This window comes from Lynx rufus, unplaced genomic scaffold (assembly GCF_022079265.1).
Source record: "Lynx rufus isolate CCGP_SWC_20201006 ecotype Redwood Valley unplaced genomic scaffold, mLynRuf1.p SCAF_8, whole genome shotgun sequence".
NCBI classification, from domain to species: domain Eukaryota; kingdom Metazoa; phylum Chordata; class Mammalia; order Carnivora; family Felidae; genus Lynx; species Lynx rufus.
In genome coordinates, this window is record NW_025814896.1 from 63,623,052 (window position 1) to 63,639,387 (window position 16,336).

General features: G+C 38.4%; 1 protein-coding gene across 1 annotated transcript in view; it reads right to left on the reverse strand.

Annotated features, from left to right (window-relative positions):
* The window catches only part of THADA (THADA armadillo repeat containing), a 332,083-nt gene that overhangs the window by 303,277 nt on the left and 12,470 nt on the right, over window positions 1–16,336 (reverse strand). The window contains exons 8-14 of the mRNA XM_047067532.1: window positions 14,189–14,376; window positions 11,299–11,393; window positions 10,126–10,346; window positions 7,570–8,276; window positions 5,124–5,275; window positions 1,474–1,629; window positions 617–739 (exon numbers count right to left, since the gene is read on the reverse strand). Coding sequence (XP_046923488.1) covers window positions 617–739; window positions 1,474–1,629; window positions 5,124–5,275; window positions 7,570–8,276; window positions 10,126–10,346; window positions 11,299–11,393; window positions 14,189–14,376 — 1,642 coding nt within the window. The remainder of the gene's footprint in view (window positions 1–616; window positions 740–1,473; window positions 1,630–5,123; window positions 5,276–7,569; window positions 8,277–10,125; window positions 10,347–11,298; window positions 11,394–14,188; window positions 14,377–16,336) is intronic.

Consider the following 16,336-nt stretch of genomic DNA (forward strand, 5'->3'; position numbering starts at 1 on the left):
TGAGAGGCTAGATTTGGAGTAAGAAATCAGTGAAAAACTCCTGATGGACAGAAATGGAAGGTTGTCAAGCTAAGCTTTGGCCCAGTCTAGAGCTTCTATGTCTGGGGTTCCATCCATCCCATTAGCACAGCACCCTGAAACCTAGTCCTACTCTTCACACTCCCTCCCAAATGGAATAGACTGGAAACTCCATAGCTGGACCACAGACCAGGAAGCACTAATATCAAGCCACTGTAGGTCATGTTAGTCTAAAGAAGAAGCAGGCTCCGATATAGCAATCTTCTACCCTGGGGAGGGGTGGACAAGTTCAGGGCCAGCAATTACCTTTCTGTTAAAGTACTAAATTAATATAGCCCCCATTAAGCTGTAAATGATTGAGGTGAACCCATTACTGTTATTCTGTAACAGGACTCAAGTCCAGCACTGGTTCTGTAACTCAGAATACCTCGAGAGAAGTACCAAAGCACCAGAAAGAATATGTAAAACCCAGATTGAAGGGGAAAAAAAGCACAGAAACGCTATTCACTACAAGACTTCCATTTATTTCCCTTTAACGTTTATTCATAATTGCTCTAGGTTTCGTAAAAATCCTTAAGTCCAGAAACAGGTCACCTACCTTATACTGCTGTAAAGATACAGAAGGGTGCTGTTTGGATAACTCATTCTCTGGCTCATGTTTGGATCTACTTTGCTCCAGTTTATAAAGCACCTGAGAACTCTCCTGTATCCTACAAAACAACTTTTGAGAAAAAGAAAAATAAAGCATATGTGAGTTCCATTCATCTTAAATGTCAGTCTAAAAAAAAGGCAAAGGACAAGTTTTCTACATTCTTTAGACTAAACCTCAGGCAAGGAGAGTACTGGTTTCTAAACTCTTAATATTTATACAGTGTTTCTCTCTGACAGAAAATGAACACATATTTTTAAACCCCCCCCCAAAAAAATCACTGCAAATCAGAATACAGTCATTAAACTACAGTTCTACTTCCTTTAGGTTGGCATGAAACTACAGATATACTCACTTCTATACTCTCCCAATTCTGCATCCCATGAAAGTGGCATGTGATTAATTCAAGTGGAATTAGTCAACAGTCACCATCTCATGAGGCACTTAAATGGTAAAACTTCAAGGGCATCTTTCCTCCCCTCACCAAAGTTTTCTTAAAATACCTTTCACCCTGAAAGATCCATCACTACAGTATTTTTTTACTTTCAAACATTAAAAAAAAAAAAAAAAAAAAAAAAAGAGCTCAAGTTTGATTTATTTTACACCAAAACGAAAGGACTTTATACCATGGACTTGAATCCCAAATGTAAACTTTAGGGAAATGGTTCACAGAAGGGCCATGAAGGGATGTGCATCCAATCCTATGACCATTATTCCCACATTCTCTCAAAATCTGAGCTCTTTTCAAAAATGATTTGCAGAGCAGAGTCCACCACTTTCCAATACTTTCTGATGAGAAATTCTACCTTTTTAAGAAGAGAACAAATCTGTTGCCGCACTCCTGGGGACTGACTGTTAAGATTGTATGCGATAAAGAATTGAATCCACTGCATTTCTTCTGTGGAAACGATTTCTGTACTTCGATTACTTTCACAAAGCAAGCCTAGCGTATCTATCCGTACCTAAAACACATCAAGCAATAAAACGTTACTTTTTCAATGAAATAAGCAAAATGTAAACTACTTGACATATTTATTTACCAAAAAAACAGTAAAACACAGTTTACCCACATGTACTTCAGAAAGGTTCCCTGAGGGGTGTGTGAGTGGCTCAGTCGGTTAAGCACCCAAATGTTGATCTCAGCTCAAGTCATGATCTGTTTGTGAGTTCGAGCGCCATGTAGGGCTCTGCACAGACAGTGTGGAGCCTGCTTGGGATTCTCTCCCTCCCTCTCCCACTGCCCCTCTGTGTGTGTACGCTCTCTCAAATAAATGAACTTAAAAAATGAAATAAAAATTTTTTTTAAAAAGACAGGTTTCCTAATCCCAAAGATCCTGTGGTTATATCCTATAAAATTATTTTATTAAATGTGTAAGTTGGGTATTTGCAAGTCAACAATCTTTAAGATTCTTATTCCATGGTAATGCTCAATTTCATTCTTTTTTCCTCTTTTTTCTCAGGGACTAGTCTACTCCAGGACCTTATCACTTCACTCTTAGATTACAGTTATGCACATCTTACCAGTCTTCTGGTTTCTTTTTGCTCTCACACTGGAAACTCATCTGTTTCCATTAATTCCACTTTTTTGCTGAAGGCAGAATGGCTCTGGTTCCTAGTTACCAACTGAGTGAAATCTGAAGTCTTCAACCTACCATTGGAGGCCTCCATAAACACTCCACTCTTACCAAACAATGTCCTGAATCATCCTCCTGACTTTGTTTTGTGTTCTCCCATTTTAGTATTTTTTTTTTTGTAAATCATTTTATTCTTTTTCATCACGATAACTATACTCCTTCATTCCCATCTCCTATTTCTCCCTTCCCCCAAATCACTTAGCCTCTGGTAACCATCTAGTTGTTCACTGTAGTGAAAAGTCTGTTTCTTCGTTTGTCTCTTTTTTTTTCCCTTTGCTCATCTGTTTTATTTCTTAAATTTCCACATATGAGTGCTATCACATGATATATGTGTCTTTCTCTAAGTTTGTTTAGCATTATACTCTCTAGCTCTATCCATGTTGTTGTAAATGGTAAGATTTCATTCTTTTTTTATGGCTGAGTAATATTGCATTGCATATATATATAATATATATACCACATCTTCTTTATCCATTCATCTATTGGACACTTCAGCTCCTTCCACAGTTTGGCTATTGTAAATAATGTTGCAGTAAACATCAGGTGCATGTGTCCCTTTGAATTAATGTTTTTGGATTTCTTGGGTAAATACCCAGTAGTGTGATTACTGGAAAATAGGATAGCTCTATTTTTAATTTTCTGAGGAACCTCCACACTGTTTTCCACAGTGGCTATACCAGTTTGCATTCCCACCAACAGTGCAAGGGGGTTTCTTTTCCTCCACATCCGTGTCAACACTTGATGTTTCTTATGTTTGAGTTTGGTCATTCAGACAGGTGTGAGATAATATCTCATTGTAGTTTTGATTTGCATTTCCCTGATGATGAATCAGATATTGAGCATCTTTTCACGTGTCTTTTGGCCATCTGAATGCCTTCTTTGCAGAAATGTCTGTTCATGTCTTCTGCCCATTTTTTTGTCTTTTTTTAAATTATTACTATGATTTCTCTGCCCATTTTTAATTAGATTATTTGTTTTTTGAGTATTGAGTTGTATCAGTTGTTTATATCTAACCTTTTATTGGATCTGTCATTTGCAAATATCTTCTCCCATTCCATAGGTTGCCTTTTAGTTTTGTTATTTCCTTTGCTGTGCAGAAGCTTTTATTTTGATGTACTCCCAATAGTTCATTTTTGCTTTTGTTTCTCTTGCCTCAGGAGACCTATCTAGAAAAATGTTGCTATAGCCAACATCCAAGAGATTACTGCTTGTGCTCTCTTCAAGGATTTTTATGATTTCAGGTCTCACATTTAGGTCTTTAATCCATTTGAGTTTATTTTTGTTTAAGGTGAGAGCAAGTAGCACAGTTTCATTCTTTTGCATGGTGCTGTCCAGTTTTTCCAGCACCATTTGTTGAAGAGACTGTCTTTCCCATTGGATATTCTTTCCTGCTTTGTTGAAGATTAATTGACTGTATAATTGTGTGTTTATTTCTAGGTTTTCTGTTCTATTCCATTGATCTATGTGTCTATTTTTTTGCCAGCACCAAACTGTTTTAATTACTACCACTCTGTAATATAACTTGAAATGTGGAATTGTGATACCTCCAGTTTAGTTTTTCTTTTCAAGATTGTTTTAGCTATTTGAGGTCTTTTGTGGGCTCCATACAAATTTTAGGATTGTTTGTTCTAGTTCTGTGAAAAATGCTGTTGGTATTTTGATACAGATTGCATCAAATTTGTAGATTGCTTTGAGTAGTATAGACATTTTAACAGTATTAGTTCTTCCAACACATGAGCATGGAATGTCTTTCCATTTCTTTGCATTATCTTTAATTCCTTTCATCAATGCTTTATAGTTTTCACGGTATATTTTACTGTTTTTGGTGCAATTATAAATGGGATGGTTTTCTTAATTTCACTTTCTGCTGCTTCATCATTAGTGTATAGGAATGAAACAGATTTCTGTACATTGATTTTCTATCCTGCGACTTTACTGAATTAATTTGTCAATTCTAGTGTTCTCCCATTTTGTGTACTGCTCCAACACTTCCTCTCCCTTAATCGCATTTATCACATTTCTAATCAACCACCACCTACTCTGCTCTAAGCTCCCCCCCAAATCCTAACCCATAAAAGCGCACTTATATCTGTATAGTCTTCTAAGAGTTTCCACTTGTGTTACACAGGTTTTCTTATTCCTTCAACTAAAATTTAAATAGCCTGGGGGCACCTGGGTAGCTCAGTCGGTTGAGCAACCGACTTCGGCTCAGGCCACGATCTCGTGGTTTGTGTGTTCGAGCCCTGCATTGGACTCGCTGCTGTCAGCCTGTCAGCACAGAGCCCCATTCAGATCCTCCGTCCCCTTCTCTTTACCCCTCCCCTGCTTGTGCTCTCTCAAAAATAAATATTTTTTATAAGTAAATAAATAAATAAAATTTAGGGGCGCCTGGGTGGCGCAGTCGGTTAAGCATCCGACTTCAGCCAGGTCACGATATCGCGGTCCGTGAGTTCGAGCCCCACATCAGGCTCTGGGCTGATGGCTCAGAGCCTGGAGCCTGCTTCCGATTCTGTGTCTCCCTCTCTCTCTGCCCCTCCCCCGTTCATGCTCTGTCTCTCTCTGTCCCAAAAATAAATAAACGTTGAAAAAAAAATTTTTTTTAATAAATAAATAAATAAATAAATAAATAAATAAATAAATAAATAAAATTTAAATGGCCGGGATACAAACTCTACACTTTTCACTTTCAATTTACCCTCCCTATGGACCCCTTAAAATAGTGCTGGGCTCAACAGAGAGGCCTCTATAGTGGACTGCTAACTGAATAAATGACTTAGGGATCTACTACATGTATGAAATTCTCATACATTTTGTTTGCTTACTTGGCAGTGCTGGTGAATTAAGCCTTGTTTTATTCTTGCACTGGACACAAGGTTCCTCCAGACATCAGTTGCAGACCGAAGATGTCCATGAGCTCTAGCTGCTCGCAGACATGCCATCAAAGCTCCCAGAGCCCCTGTACTATTATAAGATCCTAAGGATGGAAAAGATTGTTGCCTCAAAAGCACAATAACACAGACCACTACTGTGCTATATAACATAACAACTACCACAATTTTCATTTGCAATTAACATTATATTTCCAGAAAAAAATTGTATTTTAAATTCTAACGTGAATTAAAGTTCCTATTCTAAGGGCACCTGGGTGGCTCAGTCGGTTAAGCAGCCGACTTCAGCTCAGGTCATGATCCCACGGTTTGTGAGTTCAAGCCCCACATCATCAGGTTCTGTGCAGATAGCTCAGAGCCTGGAGCCTGCTTCAGATCCTGTGTCTCCCTCTCTCTCTCTGCCCCTCCCCTACTCATGTTCTGTCTCTGTCTCTCTTTCTCTCTCAAAAATAAACATTAAAAAAAATTTTAATAAATAAAGTTCCTATTATAAAAGAAACATTATTGAAAGAGATTTAATAGTTCTTGTGTCAATAACTTTCAGTAAGCATAATCCCCTTATGTTAACTTAAAGAAATCATTCTTGGGGCGACTTTCAGCCAAAATCAGGAAAAACACTTCAGTGGCCAAATATCATTTCTCTAAAAATAAACACTAACCCTCTACATATTTTGGAGGTATTCTTCCTCCCTCATAAAAAAGACAAAAGGAGGATTATAAAGAACCTGGTGCTTGGGGTGTTTGGGTGGCTCAGGCAGATAAGCATCCGACTCTCTTGATTTCGACTCAGGTCATGATCTCACGGTTCATGAGATCAAGCTCTATGTGGGATTCTATGCTGACAGCACAGACCCTGCTTGGGATCCTCTCTCTCCCTCTCTCTGCCCCTCCCCCACTCACACTGGCTCACGCTGTCTCTTAAAATAAATAAATGAACTAAAAAAAAAAAAACACCAAAAAACCTAATGCGTTTGGAAGTTAGGACATCAGCCATTACTAACAGGACAGGGGGCTCAACCTCACAAGGTGCAATGATATAAAAATAGAGACTGCCTTATTTCAGAACAGATTCATGAATCTTGAACTTTAGATGGCTTCTCAGAAAGGCGGGAACAATTGTTGTTAAAAACTACAAATAATGAGAAAAAAAACCCAACTACAAATAATGGCTTATTTTTGGGTATAGGAATCAGATTTTTATAGCTACCTTGTGGTTACTGTTTGAAGTATTGAAAGTTTTCAACTATTTTTAGTTATAAGTTTTCTTAAACTGTGATGCAGGGTACCATATTCCTGCTTCGTTAAACAGAAAATAATAATTTTAAGATTTACATGATAGGGGCTCCTGGACGGCTCAGTCGGTTAAGCATCCGACTTCAGCTCAGGTCATGATCTCACATGATTCACCACCCATGAATTCGAGCCCCACATCGGGCTCTGTGCTGGCAGCTCACAGCCTGGAGCCTACTTCGGATTCTATGTCTCCCTCTCTCTGTCCCTCCCCAGCTCAATTCTATCTCTCTCTCAAAAATAAATAAACATTAAAAAAAATTTTTTTTTAAGATTTACATGATAAGTCAAGATCCATCATTTACATATTAATTACTGATTTATGCTTTAATGTAGTACTTCCTTCCGGGTTACTGAGTTTCAACGGAATGTTTACCCCTATTCTAATTGACTACAGATGGCTGTTTCTTGAGGTCACACATGTTCTACATATTTTTTTCTCTTTCCCAGAGACAAAAACTTGCTACTGTCAACCTGTCTTCATCCTTGCCTAAAACAATACTTAATTACTGTTTCAATCACTAGAATAAGGAACTTATATAAAACACTCACTTTTATTCCAGTCTGACAACCTAACAAATAAGAACTCAGTAAAATGAGATAAAACTAGTAATAAGAGGGGAGGAGGGGGGGCAGGCAGCGTGGATGGTTCAGTCAAACATCTGACTCTTGATTTTGGCCCAGATCAGGATCTCACAATTCCTGAGATTGAACCCCGCGTCCGGCTCTGAGTTGACAGTGCAGAGCCTGCTTGGGATCCTCTCTCTCCCTCTCGCTCTGCCCCACTCCACTCTCAAAATAAATAAATAAACTAAAAAAAAAAAAAAAAAGACTTAAAAAAAAAACTAGTAATAAAGGGAACCTTATACTCATAACTGAAATCAATCTTTAGCTTATAGAAATGACTTAAGCCAAAAAAATTCTATTCCACTCAGGACAGGAACATTCATTTCAATCTGAAATCTCTATTATTGATGTCCTCTTTTGCAATTTATGGAAGTGGTAATATTGAAATGTGAATATCGTCCACATCTACCGAGGTACCTACCCTTTCTTAACTAGAAATTACTAAAAGAATGGTTCATCTTACCACTTTTAGCATCAGCAGAAGACTGAAGAATCTTTACCATGTAGCTTAAGCTTTCAGGGCTGCAATTCAACAATTTTGGCAAGTAATAATCGATCACGTAAGATTTCTGGTCCAGATTTCCTTCACACAGTATAAAAAGGAGAGGAGAAACCCAAGTCTCATGCCACTCATCAATCCATGTACTGTCAACAGCCTGGGACTTCAAATGACTCTTGTGACTTCTGAACATGGTCTCCAAGAGGTCACTTGCATAAGGTACCAATGACTGGTCTCCCATCACCTCTAAGATTTGTGATGGAATAGTTTTGGCTAGTGCCAAAATATGTCCAATTCCTGTATAATCTACTAAACAACCAAGACACATGTATTTCCCTTTAACATGCCATTCCAGTCGCAAAAGACTCTCTGTCAATTCACAAATGAAACGATCGGCAGCCAAACCTGACGCTTCTGAGTCTGATTTTTCTTTAGTGAGCTGGTGTATTTGGAGAACATTTCTGAATATAATTTTGGTTTGGTGTCTCAAAGCATCCAATGGATGTTCCCAGTGGGTATAGACATATTCCAAAAGTTTCCCAACTATGCTTGAATTCCCATTCAGACTGTCCTTTAGGCTTGGGGAACTTGATTCAAGGACATGCATGGCTGAATTAGTCCAAGATGCCAAAATTCTAGAGAAAAACAATTCCAGAGTTGATTCCTTGATCCTGAAGAAAAATGAGCCGTGTTATTATAAACTGACTAGTAAAAGAAATTTCATTTTATAACCATTTAAATTTTAAAAATATAAAAGACAAAGAATGACCAGAAAATTCAATCATTATTAAATTTACAACAAAAATTAAAAACAAGGCCAAAATAGACTCAAATTTATAAATTAGTCTTTCCACCTTATAGTAATAATCCAGGGGCACCTGGATGGCTCAGTCGGTTGAGCATCCATCTCTTGATTTCAATTCAGGTCATGATCCCAGGGTCGTGGGATCAAGTCCCACGTCGGGCTCCATGCTGAGCATGGAGCCTGCTTAAGATTCTCTCTCTCCCTCTGCCCCTCTCCCCCGCTCACACTCTCTCTCTTTCTCTCTCCCTAAAATAATAATAATAATAATAATAATAATAATAATAATAATAAAGAAAAGAAATAATCCAAAAACGGACTAAGGAAACGTTTGGGAATGATAGAAATGTTCATTACTTTATTCTGATGATGGTTTCACAAGTGTTTTAAAACATAGTGAGGGGTTAGGGCTGGAGAAAGTTAGGGGGAATGGGGTTTCTTTTGAGAGTAATAAAAATATTCCAGAATTGATTGCAGTGATAGTTGTACAACCCTGTGAATCTACTGAAACAAAACTGAATTACACACTTTAAATAAGTGACTTTTATGGTGTATAAATTATATCTCAATAGAGCTGTTATACAACACCACAATAAAAAATATTTTTTATAATTTAAATGATTTTTATATTATATTTATATTATTATTTTAAAAAATTATTTTAGAACATTGTGCTTTTTTTCCTTTACCTACATGTTCACTACTATCAAGCTGTATCTATGGTTTGATATTTTAAGCACACGATCACTTTCAGGCATTATGAAAAAAACACCCAAAAAACCCACAAAACACAATCCAGTGAAGTCAAAAGAACTGGTTACAATTCCGCCTCAGGTGCTTATTAGCAATACACTCTTAGGTTTTAGCATTTACTTTTCTGACTTCACTTTTTCCACACAACACATCTGATTTCCTATCCTATCTATCAAGACATGTGAAGCTCATACTGAATTACCTATGTTGACGTTGTTCATAAACTCCAAAGCACTATCCATATAAAAATTTTCATAGTTTTTTAAAAATGCTAGCATTAGGGGCGCCTGGGTGGCTCAGCCGGTTGAGTGTCCGACTTCGGCTCAGGTCATGATCTCACAGTTTGTGGGTTCAAGCCCCACGTCGGGCTCTGTGCTGACTGCTTGCTCAGAGCCTGGAGCCTGCTTCAGATTCTGTGTCTCCTTCTCTCTCTGCCCCTCCCCCGCTCACACTTTGTCTCACTCTGTTTCTCAAAAATAAATAAAATGTAAAAAAAAATTTTTTTTTAAATGCTACCATTAGAGACTAAACGTTAACATTAGTATTAGAAATGTTCAATACAGGGGCGGCTGGGTAAGCCTCGGACTTTGGCTCAGGTCACGATCTCACAGTTGATGAGTTAAAGCCCCACATCAGGCTTTCTGCTGTCAGCACAGAGCCTGCTTCAGATCCTGTCCCCTTCTCTCTCTCTGCTCCTCCCCGTATCGTGTTCTTTCTCTCAAAAATAAATAAACATTAAAAAAAAAAAAAATGTTCAGTACAGGTTCACCTGCCCTAGTAACTTCTGTAACTCTCTCTCATCTCATCTTCTTTCATACCCGCTTCATTGCCTACATATATCACCCTTTCAATTCAGGATTATCCTGAGCACTTTGCATTGAACTACTAAGTATGCAGGTTCAGTTGCCATCTTTTAAATGTCTGGCAAGCAAAAGAAAATATGAGACAACAGCATGAAAACTCACTGTGAACTCAAGGTGAACAATACATGGACGATATTCAAGAGCAGGGCCTCCCCGCTTGGGCCCATCCTTCCATTCTGCCAGTCCAACATGGTGAGTGTCCCTTGACACAGGAATAAGAGAGTTGACTGCGAGACATCAGCACAACAAAGGCTCCTGCAGCAGTTCAAAAACCAGTCAGGGATGCTGGTACAGTCCACTGAACGGAGAAGCAAACTACTAATCTGGAAAAACATAACAGAGCTAACATGTTACAAAGCCTCTAAAACTGTACAGATATTTCAAGATGTACATCCAAAATTCCCTTTCCCCTGAAACATCCTAGGAAAAATAACTGAACCTAAAGATGAGAAGCCACAAGTGTTAAAGTTATTATTACCAAAAGGGAAAAAATTAAGTCTTAGGATTAAGAATTCTAAGTACGTGAACCATTTTGCTGGTTTGAATGTACTAGTGGAGCAAAACATATCATCCCCTGCAGGTGAATGACCTTAACACTTTTTAGAGGTGATATGAGAAATCAAATTATTAAATTTTATCCAATGGTAAATACTTTGTGTGATCTCATAGAAGAGTACACATCTATTTTGTATAACATCAGGTAAACAGCTGCTTTGCATAAAGTCAGGTAAACAACTAAAATAAGTTTCTAGATAACAGAGTAAGGGAAGAAAACCCTGCTAGTACTAAATATAAGGATTAGCGCGCAAACTATCAAATTATATTTTCCATGTAATCAAATTCACCGAAAAATTGATTCTTACATGCTTCCAGTCTAAAGTTCAAATTTGGGTTATTCTTAATAAAAAGGACATACTTATCAAAAAGTTAGGACTTCATGTATGTATATATTAATCTCTGCATAATTTTAATATTATAAATATCTTTTATAACACTGAGAGATGGAACTGAACAAACAGCACTAGAAACATGAAGAGGCACCCCTAAAAACGTTGATAGTGATTATCTTTAGGAGATGGATTTACAGGTGACTACTCTGGTCTTCTTTCTGCTTTTTCTGCATTTTTGGACTGTCTCTTACTATAAGAGAAAAAGATCATCAGAAAGATTCTACTATGCAGAAAGAAATTTTTAATTCATGTCTTTAAAAATATTTTTAAAACATGTGTCTAATTATCAATGAAGTATACAATTCTACAAAGGAGATGCACTCACCAAATCAGGAATCTCTTCAGGTGGGTGAAACATAGCCTTAATAAAAAGAATAACAGCTAATCCAGATGTACTCTGAATTGTCTGTAAGAGGTGATCTATTTGGTAAAAAAGTAGAGAGTGTGGATTAAATGACAATGGATATTCTGGTACAGTGGAAAAAGCACACGCTGCAGGGACAGAGAGTCCTGGGTGCAATTTCTAGCATGACCACATCCTAGGTGAATAGGACTTGGGCAAGTTATTTCACCTCCCAGGGACACAGCTTTCTCTTCTGTAATATGGGAAAATATAACTCCTATCTGACAATTATTTTAAGCTTTAAATGCATAACAAACATAACATTTTTATGCCCAGCACATAAACACTTAATAAATGTGATTCCTTCCTCTCTCCACTAACACCCACTCTCCCTTCTTCTCCCCGCAGCACATCTAGCAGCAATACCGCTCACTCTCTTCCCTGCACTGAGGCCTCTCCAGCCCAACCCCCACATGCATTACTCTTTCTTAAAGTGATTTCGGGGCTTGTGTAAAGAGCCTGCATCAGTGCTAACTGAAAGCTCTGCTATCATTGGCATGTACCCAATGCGACCAATCTTGACTTGCTATTTTCTCTTTGTTTTCTATTAGCCTCTGGTCTGTAATAAAGTTTACCAAATATGGTAAATTATTCAACCGGGGCTAAGACTCAAAAATGCCTACCATAAACTACCTACTAAATATCCACTGTGCCCTTTATCCCTGCTAACAGAACTGTGACTTTGATTGGGGCATCCACGTACTCAGCCAAAGGCGGGACACTTGCTTCCTCAATCTTGCCTTCAAGTAAAGGTAGCCACGTGAGGGTTCAGGCCAATGGGATAGAAGCAGGTACTTGGGAACTTTTGTTTTTCCTGATTAAAGGTAAGGATGCAACTGGCCCTCCTTCTGGCCGTGAACATAGACATAATGTCTGGAGCTACAGCAGTCAAATGGCAACCAGGAGGCAAAAAACGTGAGTAAAAGCCAACATGCTGAAGATGGCAGAGCAGAAAGGCAGAAATGTTTGGGTCCTAGACTGCATACAGTTCGGGATCACCTGCCTCGGAACTTCAAGTTATGTGGGGACGAGGGAGGCATATTTGCTTAAGTGCCTGAAGTGCCTGAAGTTTGGTTTTCTGTTACTTGCAGCTGAACATTTTACTAATACATGAAATTTTAAAATCCTGGGGAAGAACAGCAATGAAGAGGTCCCATCAATGGTTCAGAAAAGGGGCTACCTCTTATTAAAATCAGGCCTTCTCTGTGTTTTACCCATCCTATAACAAATTCCTCTTTTAAAAAGCAAATATCCGGGGCGCCTGGGTGGCTCTGTCAGTTAAGCGTAGGACTCCCGGCTCAGGTCATGATCTCGCGGTTTGTGAGTTCGAGCCCCACATCGGGCTCTGTGCTTATAGCTCAGAGCCTGGAGCTTGCTTCGGATTCTGTGTCTCCCTCTCTCTCTGACCCTCCCCTGCTCACACTCTGTCTCTCTCTCTTTCTCTGTCTCTCTCTCTCACAATAAATAAACATGAAAAAAGTTTTTAAAAAACAAATGAAACATCTGAACCAATTCATTAATTTTTTCATTAATATTCATACATACATGATCATATAGAATGAGAGATAAAAATGAAAAAGTAATTTAACTTTTTGTGAACACGATAAGTATCTTTTTTTTGTTGTTAATCTTATTGTAATATAAAACACTGATATAGGAAAACACCCAAAACAAGGGCACAGCTTAATGAATTAACTGAAATGAACACCCTTGTACCTACCGCCAAAAGCAAGAAGCAGGACTCAGACACCCTGCCCGGAAGGCTCATCCACGTGCCTCATCTCAACCACAATCCCCTTCTCTCACCCTGAGTAAGCATTATTGTGACTTTCACAGTAATGGCTTTCTTCTTTTCAAATGGTTTTATTAATCAAATGTGCATCCCGTCCATTTTTTTAAAACCGTGATGTATTTTTTAAATGCGTTTTAATCTACAGGTGCCATCTCTACCCCTTTCATTGCATAACAATTTCTCTATTCAAGAACTCTGGCCTTTGACCTGCAGCATTTCCCACAATCTAGATGTGGGTTTGTTTAGTCCTGATGCAATTCCACACGTTCTTCTCTCTTCTACAATTGCTGTAAACTGGCAGGTGACCTAGAGATTGGTCTCAAGTTCAGTCACTTTGGGAAAAGTACAGGTGGTGAAACCAAGACTAGATCTAAGGGGCATATATTGTCTGGTTGTCTGTTCTGTAAAGTTAGCAGTTGATGATGCTTAATGCCTACGTCAATTCATTGGGGGTTACAAAATGGTGATATTCTACCATTTCATCTTAATTTATTATTTGAAATACTTTTATAAAGACAGACTTCCTCTCATTAACTATTTGGTTTCCAGTGGCACAGTTCATATAAAGAAAAGCAACATATGAGAGATACAAAGGGGAATGATGAATGGCCCCACAAGGATTACTATCATTACTTGAGGATAATACCTACTGCTGAGGAGAAATGTACAGATAACGTTTACCTTTCCAGATTTTCCTTCCAAATTTGGAAATCTATTCTTCTCAAGAATTTTCTTTTGCCACTTAAAGTCTCTGGCCTTTTCAACACTAAGACTGTCAGATTTCCTTCTTTACAATACACATACACACATTTAGAAAAGTCCTTCAACATTACCCCTTGGAGAACTGGTACATTTGAAAGAAAAAGCATTAAAACCTCATAATCCAGGGCCTCCCCACTTTAAGGGGCTAGGGGAGAAGTAGTTCTACGTGTCAGTTAAGTATCAAACATTTCATACCATTATTAGCGTAAGCTGAACGACACTCAATTATAATCACCATTTTTACGGTTTTACACTTACCATCAATTAAAAACTTGGTGAAAATACTCAGCAATCCACACATACTTTGCCATGTAGGGGAACTGGAAATCCTCACATGAAGTGTCTGAAAGTCTTGTATTTTCTGTACCAACATCACAGAAACTCTAGTGCCTACCGACAAGTCATTCATCAACTGCGTCTGAACAATATGATTTCCGGCAAATTTTCTATAACGAAGAAGAGACATTATTACAAAAGAAAAGTCACACGAAAATGTCACCATTTCCATCCCTCGATAAAAAACATTTCTCAATCAAAGGGCCAAAATTCATTTTAGGTTATAACAGACATTCATACCTCTGTTCCACTCCCATAAACATTCCAATTCTATGGACATTTACTACAAACTTTCAACACTCTTACCTCAACATTTCCCTCCTTCTCAGCCAATGACCAACCTCATTTCTCTCCTTTTAGAGTAAAAGTAGCAGATCCAGAATGAATGCCACAATTTCATAACTTAAACACTCCCTCAACCTTGGTACGCTCTCTTCACCTGGCTTCCAAGACACCAGGCTCTCCTCCACTTTCTCCTACTTCACCATCGCTCCTTCCTAGACACCTTGGCTAGTTCATCATCTTCTCTCCAAGCTCTTTATGTTATAGCTCTCCACAACTCAGTCTTTAGCCCCCCTCTCCAGCTACTTTGTTCCCTTGATGCTGATCTCATCCAGCTCATAAACTTTAAATTATAATCTATATGCTGACAATTCCCCAATTTTTATCTCCAGGTTAGACCTCTCTTTCTAATTCCAGACTTGTATATGCAACTTTCTATTCAATATCTTTCCTTGGATGTCTAACAGACATCTCCAACTACATGAACTCATCTTCAACTCCAAACCTGCTACACCTGCTAGGATCTCTATCCTACAAAAACCCTGTGACCATCCTTGACTTCCTCCTCCCCATCCCATCTGTAAGAAAATCTTGTTCGTCCTACCTTCAAAATACAGAATCAGACCACCTCCACTGCTACTCCTGGCCTGAGTCACTCTTGTCTCTCCCTTGGATTACTGCAGTGGCCTCCTAACTGGTCCCCCAGCTTCTATCCTTGGCCCACCCTCCGTCTATTCTCAACACAGCAGAACACAGAGTGATGATATTAAAACACAGGTCAGGGAAAACAGTCTAAGGTCCCCCAGAAAGTTAAACACTAGATTACCATATGATCCACTAATTCTACTAATTACCGTATAATCCACTAATTCTGAAAGTAGAGACTCAAACAGATATTTGCATAACAATGTTTATAGCAGCATTATTTACATTAGCCAAAAGGTAGAAGAAACAACCCAGCTGTCCATCAACAGATGAATGGATAAACAAAATGTGGTATATACATACAATGGAATGCTGTATTCAGCCAAAAAGAAATAAAACTCTAATACATGGCACAATATGATTAACCCTGAAAACACACAAAAAAATAAAAATCGTATTCTATTTGCGTGACGTATCCAGGATAGGCAAATTCAAAGATACAGAAAGAAGAACAGAAGTTATTAGTGTGTGGGGGTAAAAAGGTAGTGAATTTTCTTTTGGACACACTGAATGTGAGACACCTATAAAACATCCCAGTTGAGATGTCCAGGAGGCAAATGACTATATGAAGCCACCACTTCAGGGAAGAAATCTAACTTGGAGTGAGAAATGTGGGAATCTTGAATATTAGCAGGTGCCTAACATCAAGGAGGTAGATGGTATTAAGCAGTAAGAACAAATAGAATAACAAGGAAAGAACCCACATTCAAGAGATGAGCAGAGGAAGAACCTAAAAGGAGACAGAGAAGGCACTCCTGGCAAGGCAAAAGGAGACCTTGGGTGAAAGATCTCCCAGAGATGGCACACAGAGGCTAAAATCAAAAACACGGAAACAGCAAGTACTGCTGAAGGTGTGGAGAAAAAGTAACCCTCGTGCACTGTTGGTGGGAATACAAACTGGTGCAGCCACTGCAGAAAACAGTGTGGAGTTTCCTCAAAAAATTAAAAATAGAATTACCATATGATCCAGTAATTCCACTACTGGGTATTTACCCAAAGAATATGAAAACACTAATTTGAAGAGACATATGCATCCCTATGTTTACTGCAGCATGATTTACGATAGTCAAGATACAGAAACAA